Raw genomic sequence first — 16,175 nt, 5'->3', positions numbered from 1 at the left:
GCCAACACTATCCATATTTGATTATTTAGCTTCTTATTTAATTCCTTACCTAACAGATCAACAGAATAATGAGTTTTCAAGGGAGTAGCCTATTTGTTGCATTATTCTGTTAGCCTTTCTACTACGTTTAGTCAATGCTACACCCAAACACTAGTCTTTAAATTCAGCTAGTTGAACAGTAATCCTGTAAAGCTCCTTTTCAGCCAAACCCTTGATTAAAGGATATTCTCAAATAACAACAAGTTAAGCAATAAAACCAACATAAACAAGCTGGTCATAGAGACAGTCGCACTGTTCTTACCATGCTTAGTTCCTCTAGTTGTCTTTTCAGTTCAGACATTTCTTTCTCCAGTTCAGCATTTTGCTCCTGCAGAGCTTTGGTCTGAGCAGCAAGATCCTGGGCCTGGAGAAAACAATTTAGAGGTGCTTATTTCTTATTAATCCATTACAAATACAAATGGAGACTAGGTCTTTGGACAGTAGTACCCTGATAAATTAAATAATCTTCAGGTAACAGTAAACAGCTTTGGTGTTAACATCTCATGAAAGCACACAATATTTAATTATCAATCGCCTTAAATAAAAATGAATTTTAATAATGAAACCAGTCTAATCTCCCACCCATTTAATGGTAGGCAGACTACAGAATTAAGCTGGTGCTGCTCGTTTACTCCACCCCAATCCCCACCAATTTTGATATAAAGATGCATAAAGATGACATCTTGTTTGACATCTCGTTGGCATTTAACACTGTAACTGTAGACTACCACTGTGCACAAGCAGAATGACATAAAATGGCCTTACTTTGTTGTCGCCTTGCGCACTTGCTGTGGCCCGAGACTTCAATGTCTGTATCTTCTCAAACACAACGTTGACCTTTTTCTTCGTCATCTCATCATTATCATTGCTCCTGCAGACGTGCACACAGACAGTTACATTAAAACACTCTGCTTATCAAAGGTTTCAAAAACTTTATTTCAATGTTGTGGCGGCCAGGAGTTAATCCCAGATTGTTCTGGGAAAACAGTAGCTTATTCCCCTCCTTAGAAGGGGAGAGAAGGGATCACGCTGCCTGGAAGTGACACCTCACAGCGCAAACAGCGCCATTATAGCCATCCAATATACTGTCAGACACATAAACACAATCCAAATAGGCAGTGTATTTATTTTCGAAACTACATTGGTATATAAAATGTATATAAATATATACAGTTCAGTTTTTTCTATTATATATTTAAAAATGGCTACAAGGGCTAAGAGATCTCACCATTCCTATTCCAATAAAAAACGCAAGTAAATTTCTGTAGTCAGGTCTAAGTTTTGTTTATTTTAGATAGTAAATGGACCGGCACTTACACAGCACTTTTCTACCCTACCTCAGAACTCAAAGCGCTTTATATAACATGCCTCAGTCACCCATTCACACAGGTCTGGCTCTGCCTCCTGAGCTACAGCCACCCACCCAAATAATATAATAATTACTGAAACAAAAGATGGTGATGAGGAAGAAGCTAGGATTTACAGTATTGGGTAGAAGGACAACCACACCCACAACGTTTCTACACCAGCCCTATTCTTTTCAAATGTCTTTAAAAACTAACAGACTAACCCATTGTTCTAAACAGTAAAAAAACATAAATTTCCTCCAACTTCAACTTCTCCTAAGTTTAAAAAGCAGCTTGGTCCTCGGCGTTGAACAATACCCATTTCTGAGATCGTCAACAGATGTCTGAAAGCCCGACGATCAGGGGATTTTTTAAAGTCACAGAAGAACATTTAATCCTTTAGTTTGGGTGAAAACATAAAATCAACAAAACTGAAGTTGCGCCATTTTCACTTGACAGCAGCGATAGATTATTTCAATAAATGGTGAGACTGACACTGAAAGCCAAACCCCTTAAGCCTCCCCTCTCCTCATACACATGATTTTCATTAAACCGTTATAACCCCTGTTGCTGCATGTTTTTCTTCTGGGCCTTGGGAATGTAGTTCAATTTCAGCCCCTGCACTTCCATCTGTGCTTCCTTTCATTTGTCCTGTGGCTCCTGACCTGTTGCCCGACACACCCAAACAGCTTCCTGTTCAACTTCTACAATACCCCGATTCAATAACACATCCAGAAACTGTAGTGATTGTATTAACTGCAACTCTCTCCATGAAATTGTTACTGATGACAGTATTAACTGTTTAACTACTGAAAGACTCACTGGTATCCATAGCCTAAATGCAAACTCGATGTAATTTTTTTCGAGACAGATCGTCTCCTCTACAGAAAAACAGGATTTTAATCATCTTTTCACACTACACCAAGAACAAAGCTGACTAAAAGTGGGATTCTGCAGAAAAACAAATTCCAGACAACTGGATCGCTCACAGCCTGGATGGGAGGGTACGAAGAGCACATTCCTTCGTTTTTATCACAAACAGTCCAGCTCAGATAAAAAAGGCACATTAATTTACTTCCACAGAACGGTTTCTTCCTTTGTGTGAACAACACTCAGTTCTTGAGTCAAGATGTTTTTACAATATCTGGTCACATTTTGCATGGGAAAAAGTTCAGACTTACCCATCTTTAAGGTAATTGAACAAAATCTGTTTTGCTGTCTCTTCATTTGTTTGTTGTGACAGCTCCTGCTGACCTTTCAGGAGATCAGGTGTCGCCTGGATATGTCAGGAAGAGAGAGTGAGATCTTAACAAAATAAAAGAGAGATACACTTCTCTCATAGATCATATTTTGAACAATGCTACTTTACTTTAAATTAAAACGAGACATAACTTAAAACAAACAAATGTAGGATGCAGTGATGATGGTCTGATATTTACCTGCACGTCCGCCTCTGTCCCGGGCTTTTTGTTTGCTAAAGAAGATGGCCTGGATAATGACGATGACAGTGAAGATGTCAAAACCTTTTCACTTTCCTCATTCGCTTTAATCTTAAACGGTAGAGAAGAGGACCGAGTCTGAGGGTTTTTGTAACCCTGTATAGAGTCAACACCTTTAGAAATGGTGTTCTGTGGGGAGCCAGGTGCACTGGTGGCATGAGATCTGGAGTCAACGTGATCTAAGAGCCAGGAGTCCTGACTGCCAGCTGATTTCTGCATCCTCAGCTGTGAGGGAAGCAGGACATGCTCCTTGGATGTGCCTCGATGTAGCTCCGTGTAGCTAGAGCTATTTCGCAGGCCGAGGGCGCTATCAACACTCCGTGAGCGCTTCCTGTCCTCTGGATTGATCCTGTTTCTGCGCCCCGCCCTGCCTCTGCGTTGAGTGCCATCTTTGCTGTCAAACTTCTCAATGAGCTCATCAACACCGGGTATAGAGCCTGTGTCGATATCTCTGCCTGAACCAGGCATAAAAGGGATGTAGCGACGATTCTCGTGACGGTTTATGGTGTCTGCATAAAGGGCCTCCATTTGTTCATCCATTGGCGTCTTAGAGGTGGAAGATGAGGAGGAGTGGCGGGAGCGGGAAGAAGGCTGAAGAATTGGCTCGCTGGAATCAGTCCTGCGCAGGGGAAGGACATCAGGCTCACGAGGGGTGCGCTCAAGGCTGGAGGTGGCGCTGCTCCTAAGGCTCGACACAGTGGAGGGCTGAGGCTGGGTTGGAAGAACTGGTTGATGTGGAGTTTTAGAGGTCAGCTTGGGATGAGTTGGATTCAGGGTGGTAAGAGGAGCTTTGATCTGTGGCTGAGACAGTTGTGACTGTGGCCTGCTCTGAGGCTGAGTGAGCTGTGGCTTCAGCTTAGGAAAGCCTGCCTCATTCACACTCTGGGATGTAGGTTGTCTGTTCTCAAGCTTCGTGGCATCTTTTTTCCGGTCAAGGCTTGATGCCCTACGGTGAGATGCTGCAGATCTTGGGGACCAACTCTGGGGCTGGCTCCCAGTGTCAGGCCTTGAAGGAAGGCTGTTGAAACCCTCAATGTTCAGGGAGTTGGTCTCTGGATCATACGGCTGTAGTATCTCAGGGTGCTTCTGGAAGTTCAGAAGGGAGGATGGTTTCTTTCCTTGGGATTCTGTGACACCATTTTGGGGACCAGTATAATGCAACATCTTCTGAGTCCTGTACTCCACAAAGGGGCTGTTAGATTCAGCCTCTTTGCCACGTCTAAAGTCATACTCATCGTAGCTGTTGATAAAAGAGTCTTCTGTGTCAATGTAGCCATTACCTCTGGGGTCCATATAAGTCTGGGGACCCCCATCCTGGTTGTTGAGAACCACAAAGGGGTGTCCATCTATACCTTGGACTCGGATGCTGAGACCATATGTTCCAGCTCCATTACTTTGTGGCTTGGAAGGGCGGGATGGCTGAGCGTAGCCCCGCTGTGGTCCACTGCTAGGAATGCCAGACACTCTGTACGACTCCATCAGGAATGCAGAAGGAAAATAAATCCCTCTCCCTGGATCAACTGGCCCACCTCTGCAAGGAGAAGATTTAGAAGCACTGGATTAGTCAGAGATGAGATGCTACATAATTCAGCGACATCAACAAACATTCCTTAGATGTACTTTCAGCCAATAAGAAAACTTTATTGTTCTAGCTTTCATTTTCCCTTCTTGTCTTGCATTCCTTCTATTCTACTTGTTTCCCAGGAGAGACCTTTGTGTCAAACTACTCAAGTAATGTGCTCTAACGCTCTAACCAAATGAAGACACTGCCCTCCCCTTGTGTAGCCTGTAACATCTCAGAAACCATAATATCCCTCAAGAGATGAGTCAACTCCTGCCACATTCTTTAACAACATTAACGGCCAGGTACTGCTTAGCAAGGCCTCACAAGTGTGTGACTAACAGGTATGATATAACGAAATGACTGTTTACCGTGCTTGACAAAGACTATGCCTTTCTCTTCACCTGCTAAAAGGTATCATCATGAATATGAATGAGTTAAACCAGGGAAACATCTCAAAGCTGTCACGTCTAAATAACTTCAGCAGGTGTTGGGTTCAGTTCTCTGCCTGTGTGCACAAACGGCACAGGTGAGCCTTGTAAATGACACTGTTAATTGCAGCCCTGGGAAAAGTCATGAAAAGAGGGCAACAAAATGTTATCGAGCCCTTTTCTGTCACATGCATAATAACTGCAGGTCTGTCAAAGCTGACAGATTTGCAGCTAGACCGTGAGAGCGCAGCTGGCAATAAATATCAAACTGTGTACAAATATTAAAAGTGAGCCACCCGGTGTTTTTCAGGGAAGCCAGTGGAGACAAAGCCATCAGCAGCCACCATGTGCTTTTCACTGGACAATGGCCTTTCAACGTGTTCCTGTTTGTCTTGCTGATAGCATCCTTTTCTGATGTTACAATACAAAGATGGACAGAGGTGGGCCTGGAAGGAGGACACTGATAAGACTGACAAGAAAGGGCAAACGCAGGATGTATCACATAAGTGTGAAATGGGTCAAGACAGACTTATGGACACAGATAATCATTTTGAAAACATAGTACTATGAGGGGTTTCATGGCAATGCACCTGTAAATTTGGCTGTTTTACATGTCTATTTTTCAGGTTTTTCTAATTTGCTAGAAAGTGGATATTGCAGCAAAATGGTGGATTCCTCCCTGGTTTACCTTACCGTCAGATGAACAGAACTAGCTGAGGTAGTTCAACCATCTGCCTCCTGGATGCCTTACTTTGGAGGTTTTCCAGGCATGCCTAGCTAGGGGGAGACCCTGTGTAAAACAAAGAACTCCTTGGGGAGATTTTACATGTCCTTTTAAATTGCTCTTAAGTGGGTTAGATCAGTGTAACTACTCTTTAATAATATATGAAATAACACACTTCCTTTGAGATCTTCCAATATTGTACTATTCTACTGCAGTAACTCAAAGAAACCAGTAACCGACTTTGTCCTGTAATTTAAAAAAAGTGAAAAACAGGAACCTTTATTTGATGGAATACTAATTTAAAAAAAACATTTGCTGGTTAATCTGTCTCCTACTAATTTTGTCAATGTCTTTCATTAAGAATAATTTAAAACTTAATTTAAAAAAAAGTTAAGTCCTAAATGTATGCCCTCTGTCTTTACAGTTTACACATTCACTGAAGCCAGTGGGCCCAACTGGAGCCTCCAATGGGCCAGTACTGATGTGTTTGACATTCCCAGTATATGTGCTAGGAGCATCTCGGGATCCCCCAGGAGGAAATGGATAACACTGCTAAGGAAGAGGAAGTCAGTAATACCCTGCTCAGCCCACTGCCACTGTAACCACCTTCAGATAAGCAGAAGGTGATGGATGGATGGATGGATGGATGGATGGATGGATGGATGGATGGATGGATGGATGGATGGATAAGCCAAAAGAGACATTCATCTCCGGTTATCTTATCTGGCAGGAGATTTTAAACTAAGGCATTTAGCTGAGCTTGAAAAACCACCCTGATCCCCACATATCTCTTCACTGATCAAATGTGTAAATGCCCCCCTCCCCCCATACACATACACACACACACACACATGCCATATAAGGCATGAAACAACAGCTACCTGGGAAGCATTTAACTTAATGAAACTAAATAAAATCTTGCCTTATAAACAGCCAAAGTTTCCACCATGAAATACTGCTAGAAACTTTTGTGGGCCACTCCTAACAAACCACAAAGATGATTCAACTCCAGTTTGTTTCCACTAGACTAATGACATGATGTTCCAATTAGCCATTATTAGTCAGTTTCACACGCAAACGGGAGAGAGAAAGGCTGAGGTAAGGTGTCCTGTCAGGGAGGATGAGCCAGATTAAAGCCTGAGATGACACAATAGACCCTTTTATGCTCAGTGTATGTATCTGGCACACAAGGGCTCCAACAAGTGTGTTACTTTTTCCTCCCATTGTGTTTTTCACTGCAAAAAGGAGGAAACTCTCAGTGAGCTGCCTCACTGTCCTACACAGGGTCGGTGCTTCCTTCAATGACCCCTGTGCTGCCTGTGATGCCCATCCAGAGTGCAAGTTAGGATGCAAGCGAGGGTGAAGTGCAAAAAATTGTCTTTTTCTGTGTCAACACCTGTAGCCACTCACATATCAAAACACCTAAATCCAGATGGGACCAAAATTTGGAAAAAGTTGGAAACAAACCTGCCAGTGAGGGTTTAAACGGTGGGAAACTATTATTAGGTTACGTAACATGAATGGGAGTTCACTAATCTCTAGCGGCAGGTACAGTACAAGCAACGTGACCTTACAGGAGCAATCGTAAACATAAGTTAGATAAGATTTTTAAAAACAGTTAATTGGTGCAGATCTGAGAACTGAAATCATACAGTAGCTCGTTATCCAAAGTGAAGAGGTAGCGCTTTGATTTGACGCAGTTTCTCGTTATTTGGCTGCTGAGTGCAACAGGTGGCAGAAACACATCACCATCTTCAAATTTTACTTCACCTCTTTCTCACCTGCACCACTCACCTGAAGTAAACGAGCTGTGTAGGAAAATAAGCGGCCCTTCTATCTGTTTAATTTTTTTTCTCCTCCGGCTGAGTTTAACGGCTGTTAAAGAGTCTCGCGCACAGGACAGTTACTGATAGCTAGTTAGTTACTCACCGGCGTCGTTGCTCTCGCTTCCTCACTTATCCCAGGTTTGGAAAAAAAGTTTTCTTCGAGCGGTTTTAAAAGCTAAACTCTTTTGCAAAGTGCCTGCGCCGCACTTTGCTAACTTATTTGGTCCTGAGTTGTTTTCTGAGAGTGAGTGAGAAACGTTTCAGAAGGACGTTCCGAGCCTCCGGGCCGCTCCGCCTCCTCAAACAAGCGCACTTTACCCGCCCACCCACTCAAAAGCAGTCCGCTGGTCCTGGAGCAGATCTCACACAGACTACCCCCCGAACTCCCAGGCCCCACTCAGTTTGGACCGACTCGGCTTGGTTCAGCTCGGTTTTTAGAAGCTCCTGCACTAGCGGGGAGTATTGTAGCCAGAAGTGACACCTGACAAATAATTAATTCATTAATTTTTCCTTCTTATTAACTCCTTGTAGTTCAAAAATGACATGTAGTGTAACACAATAAAAGTTTGTACATTTCTATTAATTTCTAAAACAAACTAAAAGTTTTGTGACATAGACTCCTGGGAAAACTTTCCACGTTACATAATGTACGCATAAATCCAATTTGTAAGTGAATGTCTTTAAAAACCGAGAGCGTCATCTAGTGGATAGTAAGCTCACCTGACTGCACCTAAACGCATCACCAGAAAGTCAAGAATGAGTATCTCAGAGAGTGATTTAAAAGGCATGAGCTAGTTATTATGCTGAGCAGATATGCTAGAAAAATGCTGATGATTGTGTGGAGTGTATACTGTTTGTGTGCAGCCTCTGTGATGGTGAGCATGCTCTTAGTCGGGGGAGCCAATGGCACTATGCAACTATAAACGACAGCAGGATTACAGTCAGTGTCAGTGATCCTGAGGTGCTGGGCTTGATATTCAGTTTCCATCATAAACAGTCACCTGTAGCAAGCAAGTGTAGCCACATGCTAGACAAATATTATTAAACAAGCCACAGAAGAAGCTGTGAATAATAATCATCACGTTTGCTTCTTATTTCTCAGGCTGTTTTAAAATTTATGGACCAAATGACCTTTAAAACAATCAAGAGATAATGTAAAGCTGAAGATCTCCGGTGTATTTGAGGCTTAAATGCTATTGTACTGAAATGTTTTATGGATATAATCTTCATCGTCACTTAAGATAATGAAGATTAGATTGAGAGCAGTCTAATTTTAGAAAAACACATGTTTAATATATTTATGAAAGAAATAAACATTGCAACTTTGAAAGGTACTTGAAACCATATTATCTAAATTTAATAATAATAAAATAAATACACAGGAACCATGTTTAGTTTAAATATTAATAACGTCGGTTGATCAGTTAGATGTGACCAGTACCCATCTAACTGATATTTTCTTTGGGCCTAATCAATGCCATGAATTTCAAATAACAGCTGTCATACAAATCAGAGTGGCATTAAAGTGAGTGCTGCTTAAAGCACCCCCAGCCTCTCTTTTCAATGCATCCATGCTGCTCCTGAATGGCAGGAGAAAGAAACGGTGCATTCACTTGTCTTTTTATAGATCTTGTCACTGCAGTGTAAACTTCATTAAACCAGGGGCCTAGCTTCCCCTTCGCCTTTGTAGTGGCCCACTGTTTATATTTTTGTCCGCAGAGACCACGCGGCACCGCAGCCTTTAATCTGAGCCACTGTGTTGGGTTACAGCCGCACACAATGGGAACTCTGTTCTCCGCTGAGGTGCCACAGCTGGGACCTCTGGGCATGCTCAGTGCACACCTCAGTCTTATCCCAATTATACAATAAGGGGGTCTGCAGGCTTTCCAGGGGCAGGTCAGCCCAACTGACCTGTAGCAGCAATTGTGGAGATGCATTTTATTTATTTTTTTATTTCATCTTTTCACAGTCACCGAGCCATTGTGGGAATTTTATTTTAAATATTTAATTGTTAAATTATTCCTAAAATATCCACATCAAATAAAACTCTATTCACAGTTTTTTAAAAACACTTCTGTTTCAAATGCCAGTTTTGGATCCACTAGCGTTCCCACATATTTATATTCATCAGCTAATCTTTTCCTCGCTGCTATCTGGACTTGGATCTCCATTTAAAAATGTACACACAAATATCTAATAAGCTAATCACTGGTAGTGTAATGGTGTGGGTCATGTTTTCTTTTGGGTACCTCAGTCCCAGCTGAGCATCTTTAAACACCATAGCCTACCTGAGTATTGTTGCTGACCATCTCCATCCCTTTGTGACCACACTGTAGCCATCTTCTGATGGTTGTTCTCAACAGGATAAGACACCATGTCACAAAGCTATGATCATCAGAAACTGGTTTTTTTTTTTAATATGACAAGGAGTTTGCTGTACTCAAATGGCCTCCATGATCACCAGATCTCAATCTAACAGAGCACCTTTGGTATGTGGTGCAACAGGAGATCGTCATAATAAGCAGAAACTGTGTGATGCTGTCAAGTCAACATGGACCAAAAACTCTGAGGTTTCCAGCAGCTTGTTGAATGTATGCCATGAAAAATTAAGACAGAAGGCAAAAGGTGTCCAACTGGGTACTGGCAAGGTGTACCTAATAAAGTGCCTTGCCCATGCTACTTTCTGGATCTGATTTCACTGTATTACTGACACTCTTGCTTCCCAGCTTTGGTGTGTAGATAACTAACTACCCCATCAGTGCACATCTGGCAGGTTACAGTGGGTGCAGAAATGTCAGGTAGGTCATTAACACACAGACACACAGGTGAACCTCATCAAGCTTCACCCTGTCTTACTGCTCCTCATAAAGATGTTGTCCCTGGATTCCTTACTGAGGGAATCTGATACTAAAAAGACAAACTGTGGAAGTTACAAGACTTCTAGTGTCTAATTCAGAACCCTGGCGCTTTTTTGTGGCCTTCTTAATATAAAACAAGGACTAGGTATTTTATCCATCACTCAAAACTGCTTCAAAAATGGATCTCTGTGCAGCTGGTGTGGGCAGAAGGAGCAGTACATTGTTGTTTTGAGTACATGTAAAAGTAATCTTTGAAATTACTATTGTGCTGTTGTATTTTTTTCCACACTTCATGCCTAAAACTTCCATTATTGACAGATAAGCACTTGCTTTGTGTCTCTGTGAAATGTCTGAATATCATATCCTGTTCTCCTCACTATGTTGAAATGGTCAAAAAGCCTTGAATCTTAAAGAGCTGAGATTAGAAAGTGAAACAGAAGACAAGAGGCCTGTTCAGTGCAGCGTGCATCCTGAAAGTAGCAGAGAGGCGGATGATCTTACTGTTAGAGCAGGAGGAGCAGCAGGCTCTTTGGTTGAGATTCAAGGATGTGAGCCAAGGACTTTCTGTCAGCTGGCTCAGCCAGCAGCCATGACAGGAAGTCAGCCTTCAGACATGGTGGTCCCACTCCTACAGAAAACATGCACACCCACGACCACCACCACCAGAGCTCAGCACAGTCACACGCTCCGTTTATCCCTGCGAGGAACGCTGGAAGGCCACCGCGCATCACTGAGCTCACCGCAGACAGAACGGCAGTCAGCACTTTTGTCACCTCAGTCTGACGAATGACTCGAGATCAGACCTCTCAGGACGCAATGAGCGCTCTCCATGCTTACATCTGCACGGAGATAATTCTGCGCAGATGTACAGGCTCTGAGATTTACAGCACAGCAACAATCTTCCAGGTTCAGAGCAGCATTTTCACAACGCTTTTGGGATTCATTAACTTCAGTCACAGCACAAGTAGCAGATTGAGTACGGCAGGTTACAGAGAGAGACGCTTCCACCAAAGCCATTTATTAAAAAACTGTTTAGGTTTGTGCTTTTCAACATGACTGTGGAAGTTTAATTTCAGTGCTGGGTGAGTCATTTTGTTTTGTGTCAAAATATAAGACAATTTATTCAAATATTATTTAACCTCCTAGGACCTGGCGTCCACATATGTGGACATCACATTTTGGGTTGTCTAGACCTAAAAACACAATTTTTTCTCTACAAGAGCCTGATATCCACTAACGAGTGTGGTGAGTAACGAGGACATTATCCTGCCACTGTTCTATCAAAATTTGAAACAAATGTCCTCATATGTGGATCTCATTTTTGTCAGAAACAAAAATCAGGTCAAAAAATAAATCTGGCAATTCTTTGTTTTTACATTCATGAGGTCCCAATATGCCCAAATATGAAAGAGAAATTAAAAATGCATGCCATTGAAGAGTTCAGGTCTTAGGAGGTTAAGGCATGAGGATCTGTCTCTATACTGCATAAATGAACTTGCAAAAAAGAAAAAGTAGGAGCACAGCACATATACAGTACGCTGCTATCACACTTTATTAAAAATAGAAACATATATTCATAGTACTTTTCATACAGACTACAATGGTCCACTGGTATTACTTTCAAAAAAGAGTTACATACTATAAAACACTCATTTGGCCTAAATCCACTGTAGAAATGTCTCAAAAACAAAATAACAAAAACAATAAGGAAGTCTAAATGAATCCCATTGTTTCAGAGCTCTTCCTTCCTGTGCGTTAAAACACAACAAAGGTTATGGAAAGGTGGAAAAATGTAAATATGGAGAGGAAGATGAGCGAAATAAATGCACATACGATCGAGTTTAAAAAAAGATGGCACATTTATTGCAACATAAATGTTATATACATTGTGTTTTTCTGTTTGAAAATGACAGAAAATTCAAATTCTCGTTGCCGTAGTTTTTCAATGTGCATCAACAACACCTTTTATTTGACACAAGAACAAATCTTTTTTTTTTTCCTTTTTTTTTTTTTCAATCAATCAACAACGGAGACTGAGGAGTACGATGGAGGTCGCGCTTTTAGGAATCTGGAGCTCATACGGAGCCTTTTTGAAGTACTAAACTACGAGCAGCAGTTCAGCCGTGTTCTTGAGATGCCATTTGTAACTTTTTTGTGATAATGGACAGGTTATGGTAAATAACCGTACATTTTACTATCTAATATAGTAAAATAAAGTAAGAAACTTTTTACTCAAAACTTTTGCTTTCAAAAATCTAGAAAGAGTAATATTTAGAATTCAAGAAATATTCTTACAGTATTATTGTATAAAAGACTAACTACAGTGAAAAATAAGCCAAATGGTTTTTTTTCTTTTGATTTTCTTTTTTTTTCATATATTATACAAGGGAAAGCATCTGGGGATACAGCAAAGTTTAACTTGGCAAACAGAGGAGCAAAGAAATACAGGAAGAACGGAAAGTTAAAAAAAGAAAGAAAACAAATGAAGGGAAGCGAGCCGGAAGTGACACACATTATACCCTCAAAGTCTGCCGACATGAATACAAGATCATGAATACTGAAATGATGAACAAGGCCTCATTCAGTCAGAGAACACACCACAACTGACCAGGTCTCTCTGTTTTTGGATTCTTCTTCACTAAAATGAGGTTGTTAAATTGTAAACTCATCATCCTTTATTCTAATCAAAGTCCCTTTATTGTACAGAATACTCGTTCTGAATGCGGCAGCCTTGTTTAAGGTGTAAATAATGATAGAACGCAATATACAAAGAAATAAATGGAATATAAAGCAAGTCTTAAGACCGAAAAGACTCAAAAAAAAGGAAAACGTAACGCATGCACACGGATAGGGAAAAAGAAATAAAGCCATGACCGATGTCTTGGAACATAAAAAAGAAAAATCCTGCTTTTGTTCATCATCATCATCCTCATTATCATGATCATGCTACAGTTCAATGATACTCAGAATAATCCATGAAATGTTCAGTCTGCTTTGCCGTACTGAGAATAGCACGGCTTCCATCAAAACATCACTGAAAATAACTTACAGATTTTCTCTGCTGGCTAAAAACCGGAAATTATAATGCTGGACAGAAAGGACTTGTTACAACAAATAAGCATAACTAAATTTTACTCAGGAGTAACTGCGCTTATTAGAATTTAATGTCTTAAGATATTAACAGAAAGAAAATCGATATGTTTGATCAGGCCAGGAGAAACTGTGGTCGTCGTTTTGTGTTGTTTGGGGTTTTTTTGCGTGTTTTTCTACTTTTGTTTTTTTGAACGTCTTCATTAGGAGATCTCTGATTAGCTGGTGGCAGAAACAAGAAAATAATAACACATTTTCAAAAGAAAAAAAGCCACTTCTGTGCTGACGTCCGGAGGAAGAATCTGCAAACATACGCCACTGCTTACGTTTAACACTATATGGCAAAGGGAAGAGAGGGCGCTGGAGTCGCCTCTTCCTTTAGTTAAGACACTAAAATACGCAGGGAATGCTAAGGTTTGCAAAAAGTTTGCCCTCTGTATTTTCACTGCTCACTACTGGGAAAAAAACAAACAAAAAAAACAATTAAATCTGAGCCTTCAGTGAAGCTACAGTTTGCCGTTTGTGCGTCACCTCCTGTGCTGTTGACGCTATCGTAGCTGGACCTGTTACCTGCCGGTCAGTAGCACAGAGGCGGATCTAAACTGCTCAGAAACAAACATAGGTAGTTTTGGTTTCACGTGTGGCCAGTGGCAGAACAAGGAAAACAAAAATATAAATAATATATAATTTATTTTTTTAAATTTATATTTAAAAAACTGGTGCTTTTGTTTTTCAGCTCGTGATGATTTTCAGTTGGGTATAAATATCAGTCTAAACTGGCCAATAAATTAATCTCTAACATTTTTCCCCCAATCTCAGACTCAAAGATTTTCCCGGGGTGGAGTGCTCAGGGTTGATGGCGACACTGGCAAACTATAGATCGACTGAAAAGCTGCATGCTTCTCTTTGTATTGACCTAACTTTCCCTTTAGACATACACTTTATAGCTCAATAACATAATAAATAGGAAAAAAAACAAAGAAACAGACAAATAAAAACAATTGCTGTTACAATGCATTCGTCAATTTAGTTTAGGCACAAGGCAATTTCCACATACGGTTGGAGGAGATTGCGAAGTCTCTGATTGTTCAGAAGCAACACACTTCTTGCAGACAGTGATATGTGTTGAAGATTTTTTTTCTTGTGGGGAAGAAATTTGCAAATGGAATCTGGTCACAGGGAGCTGGACGCTTGGCTCTACTTCAATCTTAGGAGTGGACTGTGTTAGACTCGTCGTTTTGCTTCAAGTGGTCTGTCTCCTCCAATTGGTGTCACAAACTGCGAGTCCTGTCTGTCACTGGGAAGCAAGGTCACCGACTCAGACGGGACAGAAATGATCTGCATCGCTCTGATCTGGAGGAGAGGAAGCAAAGAAGGAGAACTGATCAGAGGTGCGCATCAAAGGAGCTGAGCGTAGGCTGTCTGAATTTTAGCTTCAGCACTAGAGCTGGTGATTAAAGTCCTGCTGCTTTACATATTTGTTTTTTAAAAAGTCTGACATAAATCAGACATAAATCAATAAAGGACAATTATAACATTTAAATTAAAGGATTTTTCCTCCAAATAAAAATAAGGGATAAAAAAGGGGTTTAATTTATTCCAATACAAAATACAGTTTTGTTGATCGAATAGCCAAAAATGAGAAGAAAATGCACTGGCTTACTTTAAATGAGATAACATAGATTTAGAGCCTTACTAAAAAGTGACGCAGCACAGGAAAAACCAGCCAAAGATGCAGATCGCCGGCCAAGAACAACCAGACTTTCCAATATTTCCAGTGTTTGTTATCTTCACTGTCTCTAAAAGTATGTCTGGAAAATGCAGTTTATTGAACAGATTCTGATGTATAAACGGCAAATAAGCCGTGCACTATTTCACCCCAAATCCTTGTTTAACAAAGCTCTCAGCCATGAGGGGGAAACCCCGCTCAGCACAGCCATGCACGTGGCTGGAAGCGCGACCAGTCAGCCAGTAAAATTTGTCCTCTTAGTGATGGCTGGCAACTTTAACTCTCATGAAATGTGACTGATTGATGGTTTCTGGTAACCTTAGCAGAGATTTTATTAAAATTTAAATAATTTAGTGAATATTCCATCTATCTGCATCTTTTTAAATAACAACGATTGAAAGAATTTCACAGTTTGACATCTTCAAATTAAAAATTTTATTTTAGGAAACATAAGTAAAAAATGAAGATTGTGGACTTTAGCTGGGTTTAAACATGCTGCGTCACAATATGTTTCAATCATGCTGACCTGTGTAATCAACTAAACATCAGTTAAATCAGGAAAACACACAGGATGACCGCAATTATCATGTTATCAAAGTGCAGAAAGAAAAAGAAAATATGCTGTCATGAGATGACCGATTATTCAGTTATTTGAGAAAACCATCATAGCAGTGTGTGTCGCTCAATTAGAGGTGAGAGTACCTGTCTCAGAGGTGGCCCATGGGGTTGGATGTGTCGGTCAGGCCTGGATGGACTCCTGTGTGGGCTGGTTGGGCATCACTGGAGCCCCCAGACACTTTTTCTTCCTCCCTTCTCTTAAGGCAGGCTGCTTTGGGGTTCAGATTTCTCTCTGTGAGTTCACAGAAACACAGATTACACTTTAATTAAACACATGTCAAAGCTTTTTTAAAAATAAAATTAAGATAAAATTTTAGAGACAGACCGAAGATTTAAGGGTGTTATAAAAGGGCGTTACTTTGTTTGTTTTTCGCCTCAAATCTTTCATCATTACTCATTTTAGTACCTCTAAATGCAGCACTGCAGGGAAACATCTGAGCTGAATAAACGCCCA

The 16,175-nt window shown here is 40.8% G+C and overlaps 2 protein-coding genes across 9 annotated transcripts in view; both read right to left on the bottom strand.

Annotated features, from left to right (window-relative positions):
• The window catches only part of cgnl1 (cingulin-like 1), a 31,763-nt gene extending 24,047 nt beyond the window's left edge, over positions 1 to 7,716 (bottom strand). For 3 of the 4 annotated variants that reach the window (XM_006780087.2, XM_035915223.2, XM_035915202.2), the window contains exons 1-5: positions 7,530 to 7,716; positions 2,825 to 4,415; positions 2,567 to 2,661; positions 805 to 910; positions 302 to 403 (exon numbers count right to left, since the gene is read on the bottom strand). In XM_006780087.2, coding sequence (XP_006780150.2) covers positions 302 to 403; positions 805 to 910; positions 2,567 to 2,661; positions 2,825 to 4,363 — 1,842 coding nt within the window. In that variant the 5' untranslated portion in view covers positions 4,364 to 4,415; positions 7,530 to 7,716. Of the gene's footprint in view, positions 1 to 301; positions 404 to 804; positions 911 to 2,566; positions 2,662 to 2,824; positions 4,416 to 7,394; positions 7,477 to 7,529 lie in introns of those variants that run through there. The other variant, XM_006780088.2, reaches the window with a different exon arrangement.
• Positions 7,717 to 11,801: 4,085 nt separating this feature from the next.
• Positions 11,802 to 16,175, bottom strand: part of tcf12 (transcription factor 12) — an 84,269-nt gene continuing 79,895 nt past the window's right edge. For all 5 annotated transcript variants that reach the window (XM_006780084.3, XM_006780085.3, XM_035912324.2 and 2 more), the window contains 2 exons: positions 15,806 to 15,953; positions 11,802 to 14,727 (listed from right to left, as the gene is read on the bottom strand). In XM_006780084.3, the coding sequence (XP_006780147.1) occupies positions 15,811 to 15,953 (143 nt within the window). In that variant the 3' untranslated portion in view covers positions 11,802 to 14,727; positions 15,806 to 15,810. The remainder of the gene's footprint in view (positions 14,728 to 15,805; positions 15,954 to 16,175) is intronic.

The sequence above is a fragment of the Neolamprologus brichardi genome, chromosome 1, assembly GCF_056152115.1.
Source record: "Neolamprologus brichardi isolate AB-2024 chromosome 1, ASM5615211v1, whole genome shotgun sequence".
Classification (NCBI taxonomy): domain Eukaryota; kingdom Metazoa; phylum Chordata; class Actinopteri; order Cichliformes; family Cichlidae; genus Neolamprologus; species Neolamprologus brichardi.
The sequence above is the reverse complement of the archived record's forward strand: the minus strand, read 5'-3'. Positions and strand labels throughout refer to the sequence as shown.